Raw genomic sequence first — 24,222 nt, 5'->3', positions numbered from 1 at the left:
AACAACTAGTACATATATAAACAACAAAAACATTGTTACTTCCTCTCCTGACTTCAATAATCTTTTTCTAACCAATAAAAACATTCCTTTTACTAATTTCTTTATATATCTATTCTGTACAGTCCATTATTTTGTACTTGGTATTTTACTTATGTACCTCTGTTTTATTTATTTCGTTCCATTTCTGTATAGGCTGTAAAAACTTAAAGATGTTCTAAATCTTAAGTTAAAACTTGTGTTACCTGTTTTGTGTCTAAAATAAGGTTCAGCTTACAGATTTCTTTACCTCCCTTAAAAGAAGGAGGGTGTTCTTCTGTTAGTGTTTTATAAAACAGCCAAATAATATTTCATCTTTCCCCATTCCCTTTCAATTTTTCATTCAGGACATCTCTGAGTAACATCATTAATTTATAATTCTCCATATATTCATTCATCTTAGATTTCCATTCATCTGATTTTGGGATCTCAGTTTCTTTCCATTTTTTTGTATATATAACTCTAGCAACTGAGATTATATAGTATAATAATTTCCCATGTCTTCTTTTCTCTTTTTTTTAATCTTTTCTATGTTTCTTCATTTTCTGTCTGTATTTTTTTAATGTACAGTATATCAGTTTGATTTTGATTGTATATTAAATTGGTGTGTAAAGGGATCTTGTAGCACCTTTGAGACTAACTGAAAGAATGTGGCACATGAGCTTTCTTAGATTCAAGTCTAGGAAAGTTCATGTTGCCAGCTTCTTTTTTTCAGTTAGTCTTAAAGGTGTCGCAAGGTCCCTTTGCATACTGATTTAACAGACTAACCTGGCCATGTCTTTATATAGTAGATTGTTCGTGTTAAAAATCAATAAACAATTAAATTACAAAAATACATAGACCCACGTGAGATTGTTCTTAATTGCTACTGTGCTCTTTGCTCCCTCCCATTCCTAACCATAGTATTTCTTTTGGTTTGCAACTGGAAAAGGTGTCTTACAGTGAGGTGACTGATCCATCTGGAGTGGTACTGTCATCTCTGGAACAGCTCTCCAGGATTTCAGACAGAGGTCTTTCACAGGTGCACTTTGAGCTTCTTTGGCTAATGTCCTACACAGCATACTGTGTTCATGACCTAATGCAGAGTTGACAGCTCAAAGTCTACTATTGTTGACAGAACACTTTTTTTAAAAGAGTCAGTGTCATTGATATAAAGTTATTGACCCCTGTAGAACAAACAATTCAGGCTCAAAAAAAAATCTAGCATGGGGTAATTTGTGTTAAATTCTTCATTTGGAATGTAGTAATCACCGTCAAGAGAATTCCAAAATGCTGGAACAATAGCTTACTAAATGTGACACTGTTTTTACATGAGCTAAATGTGTAACAGCAAAGATAGGAAAGCTAGTACGAAAGGACTTATGTGATTAATTCACTGTTAATAAGCTTTTATAAAAGTTATTGCATTAGATATACATTAGAAGAGAGGGAAATTAACCAAGGCAATGCATTTATATTAAGCAGCCATCTGGGTTTGAATTTAAGTATGTTCTATAAGACTTAATAATGAAAATAAAAACTGTCAATGATCTTACTTCTCACTCTCTTTTTTGTATATTTTTTATTAATTTTTGACACAAACACTCTAAGTAATATACGTTCAGAAAATAAAATGACAGAAAGAAGAAAAGGGGAAGGGAAAAAAAGATTACAACTAACACACAATAGGTGTCAAAGGTGGAAAACCTTCTGTACATATTCAGACTCAGAGGCAATTGGTTTTTCAAAAGAAACAAAAGAAAAACAATTTCTTTTCTTGGAGAAAAGGGCATTCTGAAGAGACATTTTAAAAGCATCTGAAAAGGTAGGATGACAGATTGATCAGGATTGTCCCTGAAAAATCAGGACAGTTAGGAAATATGTTTTTTCAGCAATCCCTCCTTTCCCAAGAAGAAGTCAAGAGACTAAGACTACAATTCCTCCTGGATTCCCTGTGCTGCTAGGAATGCTAAGGAGACCATTGTAAGATGTGTCTAGAAGTCCCTTTCACAGCCTCAGTTTCTTCTCTCTGATGGAGTTGAAGATCTGCTGGGTCATGGGCACATAACATTTTTCAGTGTCATCAAGGAAATACAGAGGATCGCTGATAATGGCCGGGTCGAAGCCTTCCTTCACCAATTGACTTTTGCTTTGTTTGAAAGTTCCTGTGACCTCCAGAGATTCCTGGATGAAAGATCACACATGAGCCCAAATCATTCAACCACACTGGGTCTATTGTGGCCAAGGGAGGACAGACAGGGATGCAAGCATTGCCACGTTCAGTAGCTCTTGCTGAGGACATCTGTAACTTAGCATGTTTGTGGTAAGAAATGCAAAGCTAATTCTTTGGCTAGTATTTACTAAAGGCCAAGCCACACTTCAGGAGAACCATGACTGAATCTCCAGCCTCTGCTTGTGCAGAGGACCTACTAACCTGTGGCTCTATCTTGATGGTTTCCAAAGCATACTGACCTCCATCTATCAATCTTAATGCCAGAAGTATTCATTCCCGTTATTATGACCTCCCCTAAAACACAGCCCAAATTAGGGTGGATCCTTATGCCTTTCCAAAAAAGAGAGAGAAACATATCACAAAGGAGATGGCATAAAAGGAAACAGCTTTGCATGAAAAATGTACATTGTTCATTTATCTGTTTAGGGGAAATAATTTGAAAAAAATAGTATGATTTAAAGTAGAAAACAATGAGGAAAGTTATGACCAAGTGACTTGCTGTCAAGGTACAAGGAGAAGGAATGTCAAGGCCCCTAGCTACTTTTCTTTCCTTTGGTTCTACAGCTTTACTCCAGATGTGGACTTGAAAGACCTTCAAATAGAGGATGTTATCAGACTGATGACTATCTTCCGGCAGCCCTTCAAGTACAGAGCAGCCCTCTGTTTAGAAGGAAATATGGCTGCCCTAGTATAGGTTTTGAGGGTGTGGAAACATGACCACATTACTGGGCTTTATGGCAAGCCCATTAATATAAATGGAGGGAGGCTTGAGGGATGATAGGAGGTACCTGTGGAAGGATGATTTAGATTCAGAAAAAACGGACACTACCAGTGCTTCTTATTGCACCATGGCTCCCATTCAAATCACATCTCACACCCACCATACTGTGATGGCAGAAGATCCAGTTATGGGTTTCCCATATCACATAGAATTTGCTGCACTCATTATATTCTCTTTGGTTGTCCTTTCATTAGGATTCTGATCTTGATCTGCAAAACCTGAATGCTATTACTTGATGTTTTCTGTTTCAGCATAAATTTCAGCTTACACAATACATGTGGAGTTTATGGCAACACTCTGCAATCAACACTGTGGCAGGGACATAGGGCGAAAAGGTCATGTCTGGCTTGGCTGTCTGATGCCTGCTATGCCTGTTTCTAACAATCACATTAAAACTAATGTTATGAAAGGCCTCATCTTGTTTAATCCTTGCTGAGGCAGGAGCAGAGAGGAGAGCGCAGTGACAGAGAGAGGTCTCACCTTGAGGCGGATAAAGCAAGGTATGGCATAGTTTGGCATGTAATCCTTGACATGTGTATACAGCTTCTTCCCATCAAAGGAGAGCCCATCCTTCAGCCGTACAGCTGCCATTCCAGTCCTTCCTTCATGCCCTTGAACAAACCAGAATGACTTATTTTAATGGCGGGAATACACCTCAAACTTTAAAAATGTGAAAAAAATGCTCAAGGGTTGCTATTTCTACAAGAAGAAGTGGATAAACTCTCCCTCTGTCATTGATTTTCTCTTTTATGTTGCACTAGAACTGGCTTGGGTTGGTGAAAGGCAGCTTAGAAATATTTAAAACCAAAAAATGAATGAATGAGACACCTTCTTAAGCTTTTACCAAGTGCAAGTTATGAAGAAATGGTGTGAAACCTCACAGATATAGTTGCATGAAGGCATTTATATCCTCATCTTTCTCTAAATTGATCAAGATGACAGATACGCTCCTTTTGTAGAAATATTTGGTATCTATATAAAACAGAGTGCAGTAGGGTTAGTGCAATATGAGCTTCTGATAGAAACAGGAGTAATTATTCTGGCTGCCCTTGTATGGTAAAAAAAAGAGAAAAGTTAGGTTTATTGTCTCAGGAAATTCATTGTAGGATTGGAAAGGAGATAGACAGTAGAAGTTGACATCTATTTGGTTGCAAGACCATCTAAAAGTACTTGTTACAAGACCCCCCTAAAGGCTGGCTCTCGTATTTGGGTATAAGCTAGCAGCCATTATTGGCATTGGAGCCCCATGAATACTCCTTTCCCAGACAAAGCAAACAAAAACTAAAGAAAATTAAAGAAAAGGAAAAGAAGAGAAAAGTGACCTCAACAGGCCCACACACCATATTCTCTATTATGCAGGTAATGGGATAAAAGAAGACATATTTAACTGTGCATTATCGCCACTCCTTGCAGAAGTGATCTTGGGCCTTAGAAAGAATCTTGGAATCAGGACAGCTAACTCACAGTCCTGAATTGTGAGGACCAGATCAGATTTAGATCTGTATATGCTTTTATGCTGAATCAATTAGTTCATTTAGCCCAGTATTGTCTGTGACTGGCAGGTTCCATACCATCCAACATTTCACAGATGAAAAATGGAATATATCTGACCTAGCAACGTCAGAGTGTGGTCAAGATGGAAAAAGAAAGAGAACACACAGACCAGGAGAGTCTGCAGCAATATGTTTTTGGTTCAGCCTACTGTGAAAGGCAGGAGTCCACCCCTTTTTACCTCTCCTCTTTGGACGTTATCAGACAAGGGAAATTGGAAGTATAATCCAATGGCAATCCGAACACAATCATGGGGTATAACGTTATTGCATGATAGGCTACCACACGCAATTTCGGGCAATGGGAAGTCAGTCCGAATGCAATCATGGGGTTTCACGTTATTGCATGAGAGGTGATCACACACAATTTCGGGCAATGGCAAGTTATTTTCGGGCAATGGGAAGTCAGTTTGAACACAATTCGAATTCACGTAAATTCGCTGAACTAGCGAATTCACTTGAATGCGTTCTGGCCCTACTTTCTTTTAATTTGAAATTAAGAGAAATTCCTCCTGTGTGATAAACTCCTTTCTTGAGTTCAATAGGTGCAAAAAGTGGGAGGAGGAAAGAGAAACTGGGACATTTTAAAAGGAGCGGAAATAGTGAGACAACAGAGGATTAATTGGGACTTTCCCAGCCAAGTTGAGTCACTTGTAGGGTATGAGGGTCTTTTTAATAATCTTTTTTAATTTGAATCATCACCACTACTAGTGTGGATGACAGAAAAGACAAAGGAGCAGGAGCAGGATCACAAAAACAGAAGTAAGAACAACAAAAACACAGCAACAAGAATAGTGATTTGAGGCCCTTAAAGCCCCAGTCTCAGCCACATCACAACATCCTTAATCCTCACCTGTAGTATACAGGGATGAGGACTCAGGAGTTACATTGGCACGGAAGGAAGCAGGGACTGGTTCAGCAGAGCTGGAACTGATCTTTCCTAGTAACGCTTCCACACCTTCAGTTGGGGAGTTATCACTCAGGTAGCAAACTTTCACCCCTTCATTCTTTAGAGTGGGCAAAACATCCTCAATGGCAGCTTGAAAATCTGAAAGAGAGGAAGAAAATGGTTAAGATATTCACAAAGAAGACTGAGATCAAGGAACAGTCTTTGATGATATCACAGGAGGCCACCTATGTTACATCACATAGATCCCTGATTTGTTCCGCGATAGCGCAAATGAAATGTTATTGGCTTACATACCTTCATGATAGCACGAATAAAGTGCTATCAGCAAACCATTCAATGGGGTTTATCACATGACGTCGCAGTTAACGTGAAATAACATTAAGTTAATCCGTAGTTAAAGTGGAGAAAACCAGCAGCTTTTTACTTTCAGGACATCCTGAAAGTAAAAAGCTGCTGGCTTTCTCCACTTTAACTGCGGTTTAACTTCGCGTTATTTCGCAATTTGGTGTGATAAATTCTGAATCTGCAAGTTTTATTTAAATTCGAATGTACTTTAAATCACATTTAAATCTCGCTTACCCGCGGGATCTCACTAGAGTGATAAAGCCCTAAGTTTAATCAGAATTAACTCTGCTCACAAGTACAGACCATATTGCATGAGGTTAAAAGGCTTACCTTTCTCAAATTCAGTGCTAATGTGGGAGGCAGCTGGGTCCTATGCCACAAAAATCGCCATCGAATCACCGCCCAAGTCATCTAAGCCACTTCCGTGGCCCCTTTTTGAAAATGGAAGCTTACGACTTCTAAAAATGGCTACCGAAGCAGCTGAGACAACCCGGGTTTCATCCGGGACTGATCCAGACAGCAATTCAGCAGCGATTTATGTGTGATAGGACCCAGCTGCCTCCCGAATTAACAATGAACTCAGGAAAGGTAAGCCACTCTTTTAACCCCATGCGATAGGGTGCTACATTTGTATAAAATCCACTTTCACTATGTTCTCTTTGGCTACTTTCCTGCAGGTCTGTGTTTAGAATGCTTTCATAGCTTATAAAACCATCTTTAGCAAACCTGTTGTTTCAGTAACACCTGTATGGAAGTTCACCCACAGTCAAGCTTTAATAGACAATGCAGTTATTAAAGTGTTTTATTTCCCCTAATGGAAACAAAAAGATACACTGTGATTCCAAAAAATGAAGAGAGAGTAGGTCAGGAGGATTCCCTCAACAGGAGAATCTGTAAACCAACAGGTTTGTATCTTTATGTCAGCATGCCTTTAACTTGTATATAAGGTGTAGCTCACCTGGGATTGTCAGTAGCACCTTGGCCTCACAGGAGCTGAGCACATGTAACAGAGACTTGGATCTGATGTTATAGTTGACACATGCCATGGTATAGCCAATCTTTTCCAGGCCCATCCAGATCCAAATATATGCAGGGATGTTCTTCAAAAAACAGCTACCGTATCCCCTTCTTTCAACCCCATGTGGTCTTGGAGCACTCTAGCCACCTGGCTGCTAAGCCTATCAATGTCTCTGAAAGAGTAGACCTCTTCTCCAAAAAGAATCAGGGGCTTCTCAGGATGTTTCTGGACTTTCTCCAAGAAGGAGTCCAGTAGGGTAAAGGGAGGATTGCATCGGAAACGCTGGTTACTCCTGCATACAAAACGTAGGACAGAGAAGAGATAGAGCACGTCCAACCAAAAGTAGGGAAAGAAAGTATTCTGCAAGAGAGGCAGAAGAATCAGGAGCCCCAACACAACAGTATACAGGCCCAACATTGGTTAGAATTGGAGTCAGACCCAGTGCCCCAGAAGTAGCAGGCACACCGCTTGTTGAAGACTCTGTCCAAGTCCTTTTATGTGGAAGGCAAAAAGCAAAGAGCAAGAATGAATGGAATGAAATTCAACACTCTTCCCTTCTTTCTGCCATTTCATATGATGAAATCTTTCACTCCTCCCAGTCTGTAAACTGTAACAAGTGGGAGGTACTTTTAGTAAACCTTAAATGGGAGGCTGCTGCCTTATTTGCTCCACAATTTTACGATATGCAACACTATCTTTGCTTGCAACAGAAAGAAAATTGCATGCATGGCAGAGCTTCTGTTATGAACTTCTACTTTCAATCTTAGAGAAATAGATGAAATCTGAAAGCCCTGAAAAACTTTCGCTGGTAGGGTTGGCTTCAAAAGTGTCAAAGTGAATTCTCCAACCTTTGGGAACAATCAGTATAGGAGTTCTGAAAAGCAGCTATGTTCAAAAGAAATATCCAAGAAAAAACAATTTCCAAAGTATCAAATCACTGTGAAGGGAAAGGCAGCTTCAGTGAGATGAGCAAATTATCTCATGACTCTGTCTTAGACATTACTTCACGTGGTTTTTAAACCATGATCACAGCCAGATGGATGGATGAGAGAATAGAGGAGGGGTCAGTGCTTCCAAGACAGATTACACTCTTGTCTTTCACCAGGGATTGGTTCCTTTATTTTATAAGAGTTAAGGTACAGTACCTACATTGACCCATGGATAAGGCAACTCAGGTTTTTTGGGGTCATTTTTTTGACTAAAATTTCTAGACTTATACATGAGTATATACAGTAAATGATTTGCCAATTTTTAGGCTACTTTCCAGAATTAACTGAATGCTGTGCTTCTTTGCCCTCTTCCTACTCTGGGTTACATCGTTCACCAAAATGTTTGCAATTTTCCCTGGTTTTTGGTCATCTGTGAAATGTTCTCATCTTAATCATTATTGATATTACTGCCATCCCCTCTTCATTTCTGCAGTTTGAGCTGCTCTTAAAAGCACAAACTCCAGACGTGGAAGGAGCCTGTCAGTTGTACTGACAAAGCAATGTTCCTCAGGATAATATGGTTACTGGCTGTGGGCACAATCTGCCCTGAAAATAAGTATGAACTGGTTAAGCAAGTTCTGGAACCGTGTTTCAGTGGTGATAGGATCATATCAGTTAATAATAGCATGTTTTGCTTATACTGTTTTCCCCCAAAGGAGGTCCATTGCTTGGCTAAAGAGAGAAAACATGCATTATGGATGCTTGTTGTGTTGTGAGAGGCTTTCAGTATTACAGCAGTGCTTGGGAGCTCAGCAGATTATCTTGTGATCTTCATTTAAAGTGTCATAAATGTCTGTGTGTTGTCCTTGTTTATTCGCAGTCTTCTTCACCTTCTTGACTTAAACAATACAAAATATTTATTTTTAAAAGCCATTGCAAGTGACCCAGGAATTTAATCAGCAGGGGTCCCAGATAACCTCCCAACCCAGTCACTCAGAAGGGAAATCCCATTTTCCGCATTGTTGACCTGAACTCCTCAGAAATATGCTGAGCAATATTTTTTCCAGGGTTTTCCTCAGGCAGTGGGGTGGAGAGTAGCTGTTTTGAGACCAATGGCAAACTCATTTGTTTAAGTGTAGTAATTATTATAGGTCAAAGATGGGGGCTATGGAACTCCACAGATGCTGTTGGATAGCAACTTGTGGCTCATAGATGTCTTTCAGTAATGGAGTTGCCTTAAGTTGTAGCCAACATGATGGCAAATAACAACAAATCAAATACAGTAGTGGGGTTTATGTGTTGATTTAATTGCAACTGATATTTAAACTGGACTGTTTTTTGAAGTGGAATTCAGAACAATACATCTGTCAGGTTATAGACGTGTGGTAGGAGGGAAATTTTTTTTTGCAGAGGATGGAAAACAACAGGCCCTTGTTACAGCTTCTTGTATATATTTTGCAATAAATACATTGCAGTTGTGTATAAAGACACAGAGAGAGAGAGAGAGAGTTCCCTAAACTATAATCTGTTGTGCAGTGTTATCAGTGCAACAGAATGATAGATAGGAAATACATTTCTGGCAACCCCTCCTTTCCCAGGCAGAGGTTCTTTCTGGGTTCCTTGTGCCACTAAGGAGGCTATTGCATCATGTGTCCAAAAGCCTGTTTCACAGCTTCCGTTTCTTCTCTGCAATGGAGCTGAAGATCTCCTGAGTCATGGGGACATAACATTTTTCTGAGTCATCTAGGAAGTACAGGGGGTCGCTGACCAAGGCAGGGTCGAATCCTTCCTTCACCAACTGAGCTTTACGTTGTTTGAATGTTTCAGTAATCTCCAGAGACTCCTGTGTGGAAAACCACAAATGAGCCCAAAACCATTCAGCTATATTGTAATTTGAGGAGAACAGACTCTTATGTGAGTTTTGTAGGATTGCCATGCAGTAGAAGCCCTTGGAGAAGATGACATCCTTAGCATCTCCTATTGGCTTAGGTTGGAAAGTTTCTAGCCTGTTGCTCCATCTTGAAATGCATAACCAAGAACTCACAGAATCCACTGAATTGACTCATTCTTCTCTACTGGAAGTTCTTTCCTCTCCAAACCATGATCCAATGCCTAGTCTTCCTTGTATTGCCAAAGAAAAGGTAATGCATTGCAAAAGGTGGGGTAGCATATACTTGTGCATGCTAATTTATTTCTCTGCATGCAGTTTTAGAAATAAGGAAGACAATTTAAAGAAGACTATGGCTGCACCTCCACTACAGAATTTATGCAGTTTGACACTTGTTTTTACATGCCTTGACTCAGTGCTAAGGATTTCTGGGATTTGTAGCTTTCTGAGACAACTAAATTACAGATCCTATGATTCCATAGCATTGAGCCATAGCAGTTAAAGTGCTGTGGCAGCAGCCTATATCTCATTATAGTGGTAAGACTGACCAGGTGCCCTTCTGTCAATGCTTTCAATGGACCACTTCAAGGCCTCTGGTTACTTTCCTTTCCTACAGTTCTTTATCTTTACACCAGACTAGAGTTAATCAGCTCTTTAAATAAGGGATTTCATTCTCATAACCCCATAGTGGTGAACCCGTGGCACGCATGCCCTCTCTGGCATGTGAAGCCATCGCTAAGGGCACCCAGCAGCCACAGCAAGTAGAGGCACTGACATTCTCTTACGACACTGACATTCCTACTCATACTGCATGGATAGTTGCAGGAGATCTGAATATAGTTCTCCCACATCACATGTAGCTTTCTTCTTACAGTTCAGTATTTTTGGCTGTTCTCCTTATTCTTTTGTCCACCTTCCAACATTATATTGTAATCCTGGTAATTCTCCTGCTAGGTGATTTTGCCTTTAGCAAACCCTTTGGCCTCTCCACAGTCTACATGGAGCATATTTAAGAAGGATGGTTGTGTCAGCCCTTCCCAAGAAGCACAGAGTTAAAAATCTGTGTGCCTGACAAAAGAGACTCTGTCTGGTTCAGTGGGCCCCAACCATGCTAATTATATTTCTAAAAATGAGAACAAAAGTTACAAATAATGCCACATTTCATTAGCACCCACCAATGTAGAAGCAGAGTAGGGAATGCAGCAAGCTAGAGAGATCTCACCGTGAGACGGATAAAGTGAGGTATGGCATAGCTTGGCATGTAGTCCTTGACATGTACATACAGCCCTTTTCCATCAAAGGAGAGCCCATCCTTCAGCCGTACAGCTGCCATCCCAATCTTTCCTTCATGCCCTGAAACAAACCAGCATATTAATACTTCAACAACTTATCCCATGGATACTTTCCACAGGAGATGTTGGGTGCTATGACTCCGTCCCCATGATTCCAACTGTAAGGATAAACTGCAGCACAAATGCACTGAAGTTTATTTTGTCCAACAAGAAGCTGTCACACCATCCTCTGCTGACCCCATGGCCAGCTTTACCCCTATATGTGGCGGTGGAGAAAGGGATTTGGTCTGTCAGTGGAATGGTATTAGATCTTCTCGGAAGCACTTTGAATTTGGGCCTGAAATGCTGCAACATATAATCTGGGTGTCATAGGTAGTGGCTACAAATGACTTCCTCATTTTGTTCTTTGACATGATATCAAGGAAGGTAGAATGATGTCATATCCTTAGACATTAAACCTGCCACCACAAAGATGGGTTTTAAAAATGTGCTTCAGACCCACCTGGCACTGATACCCCATATACATTGACTTCCTGAATGAAGTCCAGCATTGCAAGAGTCCTCTCAACCTCTGTAGTGGCCACATTCTCCCCTTTCCAACTGAAGAAAGAAACAAGTTTTTAACATCAGGTGTCTTGTCTTATTAGTAGATTAATTTCCATTATTTGGTTAATAATAACATTTTCTATAGTGATGTTGGTCTTAGCTGGTCATAACAGTGCTGACATCTGATGGTTGTCCTGAGCACATGGCAGTTTAAACTGGAGAATTTGTGATTTATAGCTCAGTGCTTCCTTTCTCCCATTCCCTCTAGATATTTTACTACAGTAGTTGTTGGAGCAATGGCCAACATTTTACATAAGCATACCCTCCAAGTGTTGTGATTTGCATCAACAATCCTGATAAATCCTCTGGCATCCTAGTTTTCCACCTGCTTTTAAAGTGTCTGAGTTTTTCTCTCCTTCCACTTTTCCCTTTGTTCTCAGCTTACTTCAATTGCTGCAAAATACAAAAGTACTTTCAACTAAATTAATTAAACAGGTGGGCTCAGGCAAAAGCAAACTGCTGCAGCCTCTCCTAATTTGTGTGTTCTTCCTCATCAATAAATTAACATCTTGACCACATTCTCAGTTTGGTTGGTCACGTGTATCTAAATTTTCAGCTATGAAAAGCTAGAGAGTGTGTGTGTATGCAATCATAGATAGTTCTGCCCAATAGAACATTTCTGTTGAATGTTCTGCCCCTAGGTTGTATAACACTGCTTGTTTGCATTCATATGTGTCAGCAAGCCCATTAGCTTTGACTCCTTGTGTCAGGTCTCCTTTGTTGTCCCTACCAAATTGCGTCTGTTTGGCTTGGTTCTTCTCAATTTTCACTTTCTGCATTATAAAGAGTCTAGTATTCTCATTTCCTGATTTACCTCATCCTGCCACTCATTTCACCTATCTCCCTTTTTACTTGGTGTTTTTAAGTTCTTCAGCAAACTTGAGATTTGATGCACATGATGAGAGTGGCTGGAGATGAGTTGGCACTCTTTAAAGACACATAGCAAAAGACAACTTTTGTTGAGCCCAGGCCAGAACAGACACACTTGCATGGAAATCTGTGCATTTGAACACAGTACAACTTATTGATAGATAGGATTCCCTATGCCTGTTCTATATACAATACCAAGAATAGAGATGACACTCACCGGAAAGTGTCTCCTACTCGGTCCTGGAAATAGAGAAAGCCATGTTGGTCTTGCATCAGAAGGTCACCACTGTTGAAGTAGCAGTCTCCTTTTTTAAGGACATCTCGGAGAATCTTCTTCTCTGACTTCTGGTAGCCTCCTGCATAGCCCTCAAATGGATGGGCCTCTGTGATCTTGCTCACCAGTAAACCAGTCTCCCCTGGGAGGTAAAAGAGGAACCAGAGGAAATCATTTTGATCCTCTGTCAATGAGGCAAGAGCAAAGCTGCTCCTTCAAGTGGTATGGGATTTCTGAAAAATGTTCTGGAAAATGTGACCTATCTTAAAACACTGGAGAGCTTATTCATATTTGTTCTAATTTAGCAAGCAAAACTAAACAAGCTAACCCATGTTCGTTTTATGAATTCTATCAATATTTGAAAAGGTTTTTTTAAGATCCAAAGCCTGAAGTCACTGAACTGTAATATTTGATTATCTCTAAACCGAACGATGTTAAGTTGGTGCACCAGTGGAAAAGCAATGGTAGAATAAGGCTTATATGTAGTGTCTACATACCCAGATAGGTCTACAAGAGTATTTGAAGGCTCCATTTATTTAGAAAAATAAAAGTTTGTAATAAATACAAAAGTTTCGCAATGTTAATGAAATGACTAGTGCACTGTATGGTTTCTTTAGAGGAACAGCAGTATCAAAGTAATCTAAATTGGTATGTCTTTTAGTGTTTCCATTTTGGCAGCAAATATACATGTTTTCTTAGTTTGATCTGTTTTTAATGTTGAAAGATTAACATTGGGTTAGATCCTGACTTTGCTGTATTAAAAGTATAGAGAGTAATGAAATCAGCAGAACTGAAAGTGAACAACTGTGAATCATTCTATGGACCTAAAGAGAAGTCCCAGGCATCTTCATGACGTGTTAGAGTTTGCTGGGCACCACTTCTTCACACATTTGTAGCAGGAGTTAATCCATGAGCTACAACTTTCCCAGAAAAAGAATCCTTAATAAAGTTTTTATACTAATGTTACTCATAAATCATAATTCCTGTATGTCATGAATGTCATGCTAAGAGCTGTAACATAAGTAACTAGCAAAATTAGAATTATACCTTTAAATTACAGTATCATATTCACAGCCTGTCATTTCATGTGGTTAATGTGAAATTTTGGCAAGATGTGATGTTTTTGAAGAACATTTTTAAAGATTTTTTTAAAGAATTTTTAAGTCAACAACTTGTATAATGTGTGTATGTGTTAAGTCTTTAAGTCAACTGTTGACTTATGATAACCTCATGAAGTTCATAGGGTTTTCTTAAACAAGGACTACTCAGAGATTGTTTGTCATTGCCCTTCTCTGAAATAGAGCTTATAGCACCTGGTATTCCCTGGCCATTCCCACCCAAATTCTAACCAGGCCTGGCCCTGCTTAGCTTCCAAGTGCAACTGAAGCCCGGTGCCTTTTAGGGATTTGAGGCATAGTTTATTGAATATGTCAATAGTAATGCATGTTGTCTCTGTTCACCCAAAAATACATGTAAATTAATGCATTTTCCACAATCTGTAGCTTCAACTCATTTTATGATTTGCAATTGTAATGGATTTTGTAGCCCTTTTTAAAAATCTTTGGTCTTGAACCAAGAGGAATTGTTACCTTATTTTGCTTTCTGCAATAGTTGTATTTTAAATCCATTTAAAAATATTACCTTTTAATGTGCATAAAAGTGCCATGACCAAAAGTTGCATGTAAAATCATTATTCATGTGTGCTGCTGGATGCGTATACTCCACCAAATGAAGAAAGCAGAGCTCTGTCAACTCCAACCCCTACTCGTTTTAGGAACTTACCGATGGCTACTGGAATGCAAAGCCCATTCTCGTCCCTCACAACTTTGTCCTGGTCAACATCATATTTAATAAGTTCAAACTTTATTATTTTCTGAAATGGAACAGATGGGAAATGGAGACGTCAGCCCACAAGGCAGAAATTCAAAGGAAGACTGTTGTACAAGGATCAGATTTAATGTACTTCATGATCACCCAAATAACATGGGATATTTTTCTCCTTGTCCAACAATTCAGCAAAACTCCAAAGCATACTTTATATCCCAGATATCTTATAGGTCTAATTTGACCAGCTGAGGTTTCCCATTCAGTCCCTCTCAAGTTGCTTCCCCTAGCCACTCTGTCTGGAAAACAGACAAGATAACAGAGCAGGGTCAACCCTGGTTAGTACTTGGATGAGAGACTGCCAAAGATTAACAGCTGCTGTATACTATATTTCAGAAAAAGGAAATGCCAAAACCACCTCTGAATAATCCTTGCCAAATAAAACCCTATGAAATTCATGGCCTCATCATTCAACAGACAACTTGAGGGCACATGCACACATACACAACAGCAGGATTTCTGTTAGTACCTCACTGGCCTCCCACTTGGGACAGCAGATCACATGCAGGGCAGAAGAATCCTATAGTTCTTTCCACACATGGACTGGAGATAATAGCAGGATTCTATATAGCAGCTTGCTTGAGCTTTAGAAGCAATATCCAGTTAATGCTCCCTAAGACATAAGGTCAGACATTAATGAACCACATCGCTTGGGAACCTCCAGATTAGTCCATTACCTTAAGGACGAAGTTACTCTTTCCAACAGCTCCAGCTTTCTCTGTGTAGTTAAGAAATACAATATTTGCTTCAGTAGCACCATAGAGTTCATAGATGTGGAGGTGTCCAAATCGGTGCAAGAACTCTTTCCAGACTTCCACTCGCAGGCCACTACCAATCGCCATTCGCACATGATGGTCACGTTCATTGTCCTTCTGCAAGGGTAATAATGATTTTATTTATCATCACTTACCCAGCCACATTAGCTGAGAAAAGGTCAACTCCACATGCTTAGGTGGGGATCTTTTACAAATACAGATATTTGTATAGGGCTGCCAAGTGAAAACTGTCAGAGGCCTTGAGATTCCAAGGCCAAAGCTTGAGATCTAGGGTTCATCCCTGGTGATGTCACAGAAGGTGAAGTGCTAGTGATGTCAATACGCAGGATGTGTTCGACATCTGCACTACACAATTGGCCATTCAAATAAAAAAGACCAAGTCTAACAAATGAGGATTAAAAAAACACTTTCAAGACTGTGCTCTCACCCTAGGATTCCTCCCTCCTTTGCCCTGAGGACTGAAGAAGAAGGGGCGAGCATGCCCAGCCCTGCTTCACTGCAGTGGTGGCACAAGGAGATGCAACAATAAAGTACTATAACATATGTTACAAGCCACCTTGACCTGAATTTGTGAGCAGGCAAACCCTGCCCCCTCTCTATTGCTGCTCTCTTCATATACAGAGCAATATTTCCATTTTGTGGAGAAGCTCCACATGTAGCTGAGATGCTCCTTTTCAGAGTATTGTTCACTAAACAAGGAGAGCAATGCTTTCTCTACTCACACAGTTTAACATTTTTCAACAACCCAACAGGGCTTGTTAGCACTTAACTGCGTAGTTTTCAGTAGAATAAGCAAGTAGAACATTTTTTATTATTTATAGCATCCTCCCCCCCCTCCATATTTAGTGTCTCCCAATTACCTTTGGTGAATTGCACAGGTAGCGCATCATTTCTCCCACATACTGGATCACAGTGACATGATATCGCCTGCAGTCATTCCAAAAATGTGAAGCAGAAAACTTAGACCTCAAGACACATGTGGCTCCTTTATGGAAAACGAAAGAGGCAGGTGCTTAGGAGTGGTGTTAATGTAAATCTTGGAACAGCACTATAGATTGGGAGGGATGAAGCTCATGGCAAGTCTTTCAACCATGAAGTAACCCGACGTGACAGGATTTAGTATTGTCACAATGAACACAGGCTCAGTCATCAGAGTTGGGACCTTCTTCCCTATTGCTTAAGAAACAAATCACTGGTTGCAGGTTTCCTAGAAAGCAGTATCTTTGGGGCAAATATCAGTGGGAAGACAAGGCTGTGTGTGTGTGTGTGTGTGTGTGTGTGTGTGTGTGTGTGTGTGTGTTTAAGAATAAACCCCACAGGTATTTTTTAAAAACTATGAACAGTGAAATACATAGTTTGGTTTATAGGCCTCTCCAAATGAGCGGTCCAAACTGAAATTTTAAAGTAGCCATTTGTTTAAAAAAAAAGTGGATTGCAGAAGCAACATCCCTGGGCACAATAATAGTGTTGCATACTAGCATATAAATATAAAGCCTTTTGAACATTAGCACTCCATAACTGGACCAATAGAAAGAACCAGGTTCACATGAGAAATATTGTCCAAATGTATTGAATATGTGAACAATTATAAAACTGGAGTTGGTCCCCACAATCATATGGGTGTGTGAAAGGAGTTTGTTTAATTAACAACCAACAATGAGTATCAGTTTCCTTCAAGAGCTCCCAAAAGGTATCTTAGGATACTTTCAAACTACTAAATTATATTGCTATGATTCCACTTTAAAAGCCTTATTGCCTGAGAAAACAAAGCAGGAAATGAGCCTGAAAGTAGCAGCTTTCTCTGTGCCTTATTGCATGATATTGTACCACTTCAGTTCTCTTCCCATGGGAGAAAGTTGTAAAAGCATGTCTTTTTTTCTAGCTGGAAAAATCTCTTTGACAAAAGATTCACTTTTATGATCATCTCCCGTGGGAAGAGAACAGAAGTGCTATAATGTCATGTGGTAAAGCATGGGAAAGGCCGCTACTCTCCGGTTCTATTTCCACTTTGTTTTTTCATGCAATAAGACACTGGGTGGCATGGCTGTATCCTGCAGAATCCTAGGATTTGCAGTCTAAGGAAGGGGTTTTAGAATTCTCATCCAGAGAGCTCTAGTGCCTCCCCCAAATTACAAACACCAGCATTCTATAAGATGCTGTAATGGTAGTTACAGTGGAATCATAGTGCTGTAACTGAATATTGTGAAAACCCTAGTTTTGGAGAACTCAAATCAATCTGGAATTAGCAATCTTTATATTAAAAAGGCTGAAGATCACTTTAAATAATTGATTAGGTTAAAAACTAAAGGCAGTATATTTCCATAGTCTCTGAACTGAATCTGAGCACTGAGTTGTTCAATAGCTCTTGTTAAAAGATCAAAATGCCTCAATATGTCTTTTAAAGGGGTGTGCAAAAGAGAACCTCAAGATTTGATGCCAGCAGCATGTGTTTGCATGCAACACATAGGGAGAAAAATTCATTGTTAATTAATTTAACCCAAATGTCACAATCCAGATGCCAAAATTAAAATTTGTGCATGCATAGAAGTCTGAAGATCTGCATGGGAATTGTACTACTAAACTTTATGAACATGTACAATCCAACCGGTCCCAAACATCTCTGTCTCCAATTCTATATATTTATAATTTTCTTCTAACATGTTGATACATGTTAGAAGCACATCTTTCTCGGTCTATCCCATACCTTCAATGGATGTTTAGATCCTTATGGATGTTCTGTACATACCAATGTCTATGCAACCTCCAATCCCAATAAGAAGTGCAGTAGAGTGGTACAATGGGAGTGGGGTGTAGATGATGTCACTGGAATGCACCCCACGATTACGGAAAAGATGGGATGAGATGGATAACTTCCTCTGGGGGATGACAGCAGCTTTTGGTAACCCTTAAGGTACGGCGAGAAAAGAAAGGGACACCTTTAGTAATTTTAAACACCTCATTCAAGAAAGAAATAATACAGTTGGTCCTTCTTATACACGGATTTTTTATACACGGATTTAAGCATACACGGTTTGAAAATGTTCCAAAAAAGTATAAATTTACCTTGATGTTCCATTTTTTATTAGGGACACCATTTTGCTATGTCATTATACTTAATGGGACTTGAGCATACACGGATTTTGTTATACACGGGGGATCTTGGAACCAAACCCTAGCGTATAACAAGGATCCACTGTACACCCCAGCACTGAGTTCTTAAGAGCAGGCCCAGCAGACCTGAAAGTTCCTCTTCTACAACATTGTTATCAACCTAAAACCTATTCTGAAAATGGTTTGTTATGTCTCCTAAGTTAACCTAAATGACCAATTTAACATGGTTACTAAAGGATAAGCCAATTGAAAAATAAATAAATTGATTGTTTGAAAGACTGGAAACCATTTATGGATGTTTTGAGCAATGAGAAACCTAATGATGTGATAATCCGTGATTATGGTTATCTCATATAATTCTAGTAGGATTATTTAGTTGGCTCTGTAACGGTAGAATAATATATTTCATTTTTATTTATTTTCTCATTACATTTAAGATTGGGGGTCAGAGCCCTATTACATTTTATATGCTTCTCCCCTCCCCCCTCTTTCTTCTTCTTCTCCTCTCTGATTTTTTATTTTAGTTTTTTTTTTCTCTTTCCCTTTTTAAATGTATGCTTCTAATGTATATTATCTTGGTTTTGATTGAAAATTCAATTGTCAGTGTTAACTGAATTTAATGAACAGATTATTTTCAAAAAAAGTGGGAGAAATAACTACCTGAAGCTTCTGCTGTGGTTGTGCATTTAATTACTGATGTGTATTTCCTAGTCTTCAAATCTAACTGCTAAAGTAAAATGTGTCAGGAAACCTAAAGCCAATTCTGCAGCCAGCACTGGAGACATAGGGGCTGTGCTGACCGCCCCTGAAGGGATGGCCTGCAGCCACCTTTATCTTCACCAGATTGGAGCCATGGCAACCCCACACTGCAGCCCCAATCTGGCCTTTCCAGATATGGAGCCCTGGTGGCGCAGTGGTTAAATGCCTGTACTGCAGCCATTCACTCAAAACCACAAGGTTGCGAGTTCAAGACCAGCAAAAGGGCCCAAGCTCGACTCAGGCTTGCATCCTTCCGAGGTCGCTAAAATGAGTACCCAGACTGTTGGGGGCAAATTAGCTTACTTGCTAATTAGCTTACTTGCTGTTCACCGCTATGATCTTTGGAATAGCGGTATATAAATAAAACAAATTATTATTAATTAATTATTATTTCCACGGCGCAAAAAGAGCTGCAAAAAGTGGCTCCTTTTTGTGCCCTGGAAAGGGTGCCATAGCCACCAGCACCATAGCTTTATGGCATTCCTTTGGCACTGGGTCATCTAGACCCAGTGGCAGAGAAGCGCCGTGACAGTGCACACCGTGTGGTGTGGTGTACAGCATCATGCCAGCCTGGGGGCGGAGTCAGGGTGTGCATTGTGTAGCCGTCACGCGCCAACTCCACCCCAGGCCAGCCAAAGATGCCAGTCTACACACCCCTATAGAAACCTGACACATCTCGTACTCTTAGCTATATGGCACCTGGGCAGAAGCAGGCACATTTAGTTACAGATTGCATATATAAAACATAGGATGGCTGAAAAGTCAGCACCAGCCCTTGAGGAGATGAAGAAAGTTGTGTGGGTCAGATAGGACCTACATCAGAAACTGCCTTATGCAGAATCAAGCCATTGGTACATCTCGACTAGTGGTTCCCAAACTATAGTCCTCCAGATGTTTTGGACCTCAGCTCCCAGAATTCCTGACTCCTTACCAAGCTGGGCTTCTGGAATCTGAAATCGAAAACACTTGGAGAACCAAACCTCATCTGCTACCTTAATATTCTTCCTTCTCACCTGTGGTCCCAGAGGTGAAAATATACAGAGATATTGACTTGACAGATACATTTGCTCGGAAGGAAACAGGCACTGGTTCAGCTGAGCTGGATTTGATCTGTGCCAGTAAAGCTTCCACACCCTCAGTTGGGGAGTCATCAATGAGATAGAAAACCTGTAGTTTTTCATTCTTTAGAGCCGGCAAGACGTCTTCAATAGCATGTTGAAAATCTGGAAGATAATGTAGAAAATGAGTATACAGTGCGCCCACGCCATACGCAGGCGCGCCATATGCAGCCTTGAGCATACGCGCTCAAGCAGCGGGGCGCACACGGGGCGGAAGGGGCAGCGCGTCCCATTCAATTGAATGGGCGCACGCGCCCGTTGCGCCCCGCGCGTGCGCCACCGCGCCACCGCACACGAGCCCCATTGTTTCCAGTGGGGCTCGAGCATAGACGGAATTCGCCTTACGCGGAGGGATCCAGAACGGATCCCCCACGTAAGGCGAGGACAGACTGTAATTTAATTGTGCCTTACTTCCTAACTTTACTTTAGGAAGAGCCAGCATGATGTAATAGTTTGAGTGTTGAACTCTGGAAACCAGGGTTTGATTCCCAGCCCAGCCATGAAACCCACTGGGTGACCTTGAGCAAGTCACATGCTCTCAGCCTCAGGGGAAGGCAATGGCAAACCTCCTCTGAACAAATCTTGTCAAAAAACCCCAAAACCTTGATAGGTTTGCCTTAGGGTTGCCATAAGTCAGAAACGATTTGAACTCACACAGTAACAACAACCCTTGCTGCCCTTTTATTGGCAGGCAAATATTACATTATTTTGTCATGGTTTCAGGAGCTGTTTTTGAGAACGGAATTTTCATTCTATGCCACACTGCTTTTTATTTATTTTTTTATGGATACTTCAATCTATTTTATTAATGTTTTAGATAGATATATACTTCAGCAAGTGAAGTAGATGTGTTACTGGACTTTACATCTTTAACAGAAACTTTTGTACCAGAAGTAGAAATAACATGGAAAGTATAGAAACTGGTTCCTACACCACAAAAAAGTAGAGCAGTTCAAAAGGTCCTATCCACTGGCCACTCAAAACCAGGATAAAGTGCAACTGAACTAACAAGCTGAAAATCCTAGCAGAACAGTAGTGGCTAAGTAGGCCATTAATGGGGTTGTTTTTGTGTTAATAAAAAGAAATGCTTTCAAAACAGTCTCCCACTGGGAGAACAACAGAAGAGGTTGATGTTAGGTGATGAGCCCCAATCGAAAGTACTATTATCCAGAGGTAATTGCAGTTTACTGCCTTGTGTAATAAAGTCCATGATAGTCTGAAGCTCAAAGCAGTAAAAGAGGCAGAAGGCAAGGTTAATGGAACAATTTAAAAAAAAACTGTAAGACTTTTTCTCACTTGCATTTCCAGGTGTGTGGGTGTGTGTCTGTGTCTGTATGTCAAAGAGAGAAAGACAGAGGGTGGGGAGCAGACTGCCCCTTTGCGCCAGCTTGGGGATGGCATCTGACTGTGACATTTAGATGCCGCATGCTCTGACACTGCCCCCACGCCATCGGGAATCTACATGGCTAACCACATGTGCACCAGCTTCACAGTGTTTCTATGGCACGGCATTTACATGCACCACAGAAACATCTAAAAGCCACTGCCACAGCAGAAAGGGCACCTTCCCCCGCCCCCCAAAAAAATAGGAGCTGGCATTTCTGCTTCTATCTGGGTGGAAGCTGGCCAGACTGGGGCCGCAGCGTGCATTTGCCATGGCCCCAATCCAGCTCTCTCAGGGGCAGCATCACATCACCCCTTCGGGGCCATCTGTTTCGCCCCATAGACTCCAGACTTGGGCTACTCTCAGACATGGGAGATTCTGGGTGCAAAAAGAAGTGGAGTAAAGAATGGACAAAATTTGCCTTCTTGGCTTCTCTGACAATCCCCAATTGTGATAAGGATGGTGAAATCATTTGTTACTGTGCTTTATTTTTACCAATAGATCACAAAAAAGTTTTAAAGTGTCTCAGATATTTTGCCATCTCAAACTGAAAGAAAAACATATTGAAATTTCCACTCCTTCTCACTTGATCACTAAGGCACATAAGCCACACCTGAAGCATGCCCTCTGTCCAACCCCTGACCACCCAAAATCGGCATTAAAGCAGAATTGAACTATTACACTAGAAATTGTAGCAGAAGAGTAGCTGGAAGAGAGGTTCTTAATGGATTTTTGCATTAATAAAAAAGAAATGCTTTCTAAATGGTTTCCCATGCCTCCCAACAGAAGAAGAATGATGCCAGGTGATACGTCCCAACCAAAGCTGTTATTATCCTGTTGTAATTATGATTTACCTCCTACGTGTGGTAAAGTCCATAGTCTGTAAGCCTTTCCACATTTTGGAGAACTGAGTTTTGCTCTTGTGTTATCTTTAAGGTACATTAAATTAATTGTCCATTTAAGTACATAAAAATCTTCACTTTTATTCTTCTCTTGAGCTAAAGGAAAACTTCCTGCAGGCCTGTGCTTGGAAGATTCCTGGGTAGCTAACAGGTGTGTGTTGCACAAAAAGTAGTCAAGTTTCAACAGACAACACAGTTGTCACAGTATTTTATTTTCAAGAAAACGACGACGACGACGATGACTTTCCTCCAAATTTGGGGTTCAAGGCAGTTTACAATTTAAAAACACAATGCAACTAAAAATAGGCAAAGAGTGGGCATTAAAATAGCATTAAATCTTTGACAATAATAAAATGATTTAATATTACAATTAAAAATACTACTAAATGGTTAAAAAGCTATTAAAACAGTACAGTCTAAAATAATACAGTGGGCCCTCGCCTTACGCGGGTATCCGTTCCGGATCCCTCCGCGTAAGGCGAATTCCGCCTATGCTCAAGCCCCATTGTAAACAATGGGGCTTGTGCGCGGCGGCACGGCGGCGCAGTGGGGCACAACAGGTGCGCGCGCCCATTCAATTGAATGGGATGTGCCGCCCCTTCCACCCCGCCTGCACCCCGCGGCTTGAGCGCGTATGCTCAAGCCGCGTAAGGTGCGTCCGCATATTCTTTAAAAACATTCTGTTTCAAGAATTTGCAAGAATAAAAATGTTGGGATTGGTATGCCAAGAAATAAGGAGAAAATAGATTAAGATGATTCCCCAGGATTCCCTCATCTGGGGAGACAAGGGACTTGAGAGATCACACGTGCACTATAAACAAACCTTTAATTCCTCTTTGCAAGTAACAACATTGTGTAGCTCACCTGGAGTTGTCAGTAGCACCTTGGCTTCACAGGAGCTGAGCACGTGTAACAGGGACTTGGATCGGATGTTATAGTTGATACATGCCATAGTACAGCCAATCTTTTCCACACCCATCCAGACCCAAACATAGGCAGGGACATTCTTCAGGAAAACAGCCACCGTTTCCCCTTCTTTCAGCCCCACATGGCCTCGCAGCACTCTGGCCACCTGACTGCTGAGCCTGTCGATATCTTGGTAGGAATAGACCTCCTCTCCAAAGAGAATCAGGGGCTTCTCTGGGTGTTTCTGGACTTTCTCCAAAAAGTAATCTAGTAACATAATGGGAGGGTTGCTTTGCAGATGCTTATGGCATCGGCGCATAGTACCTATGGCGGAGAAGATGTAGACCAGGTCCAGCCAAAGATAGGGAAAGAAAACATTTGCCAAAAAGGGTAGAAGGATAAAGAACCCCAGAATAACTGCAGTCAGTTCAAACATAGTTAGGATCTCGAATAAGACCCAGTGCGCTAGAAGCAATAGGTATGCTGCTTTTTGCTGGCTCCCTCCCGGCTGTGTTATGGGGAAAGCTAGAAGCAAAGAGCAAGAATGTATGAGATGGATTTCCCACTGTCCCCACCCTTGGTCTTTACACACTAATTGAGCAACATTCTCTCCAGTAGGTTAACCATAAATGTTGGGAGAGGAATGCACTGAATTGCTCTGATGCACCCTA

The 24,222-nt window shown here is 40.6% G+C and overlaps 1 protein-coding gene and 1 pseudogene across 1 annotated transcript; both read right to left on the bottom strand.

Moving 5' to 3' along the window:
- Positions 1–2,022: 2,022 nt before the first annotated feature.
- On the bottom strand, positions 2,023–7,269 carry LOC149275807 (long-chain fatty acid transport protein 2-like; annotated as a pseudogene).
- Positions 7,270–9,074: 1,805 nt separating this feature from the next.
- Positions 9,075–24,006, bottom strand: LOC149275806 (long-chain fatty acid transport protein 2-like). The gene is made up of 10 exons (XM_089504262.1): positions 23,510–24,006; positions 20,255–20,464; positions 18,118–18,276; positions 16,232–16,356; positions 15,273–15,467; positions 14,494–14,584; positions 12,655–12,853; positions 11,464–11,561; positions 10,892–11,022; positions 9,075–9,624 (listed from the first exon to the last, which is right to left on the bottom strand). The coding sequence occupies exons 1-10, from the start codon at positions 23,985–23,987 to the stop codon at positions 9,448–9,450; spliced, it is 1,863 nt and encodes a 620-aa protein (XP_089360388.1). The 5' UTR covers positions 23,988–24,006; the 3' UTR covers positions 9,075–9,447.
- Positions 24,007–24,222: the final 216 nt, after the last annotated feature.

The sequence above is a fragment of the Sceloporus occidentalis genome, unplaced genomic scaffold (genome assembly GCF_023333645.1).
Source record: "Sceloporus occidentalis isolate IW3139 unplaced genomic scaffold, rSceOcc1.0.p SCAF_265, whole genome shotgun sequence".
Classification (NCBI taxonomy): Eukaryota; Metazoa; Chordata; class Lepidosauria; order Squamata; family Phrynosomatidae; genus Sceloporus; species Sceloporus occidentalis.
Note: the sequence above shows the minus strand (reverse complement) of the source record. Positions and strands in the feature narration are given on the sequence as shown.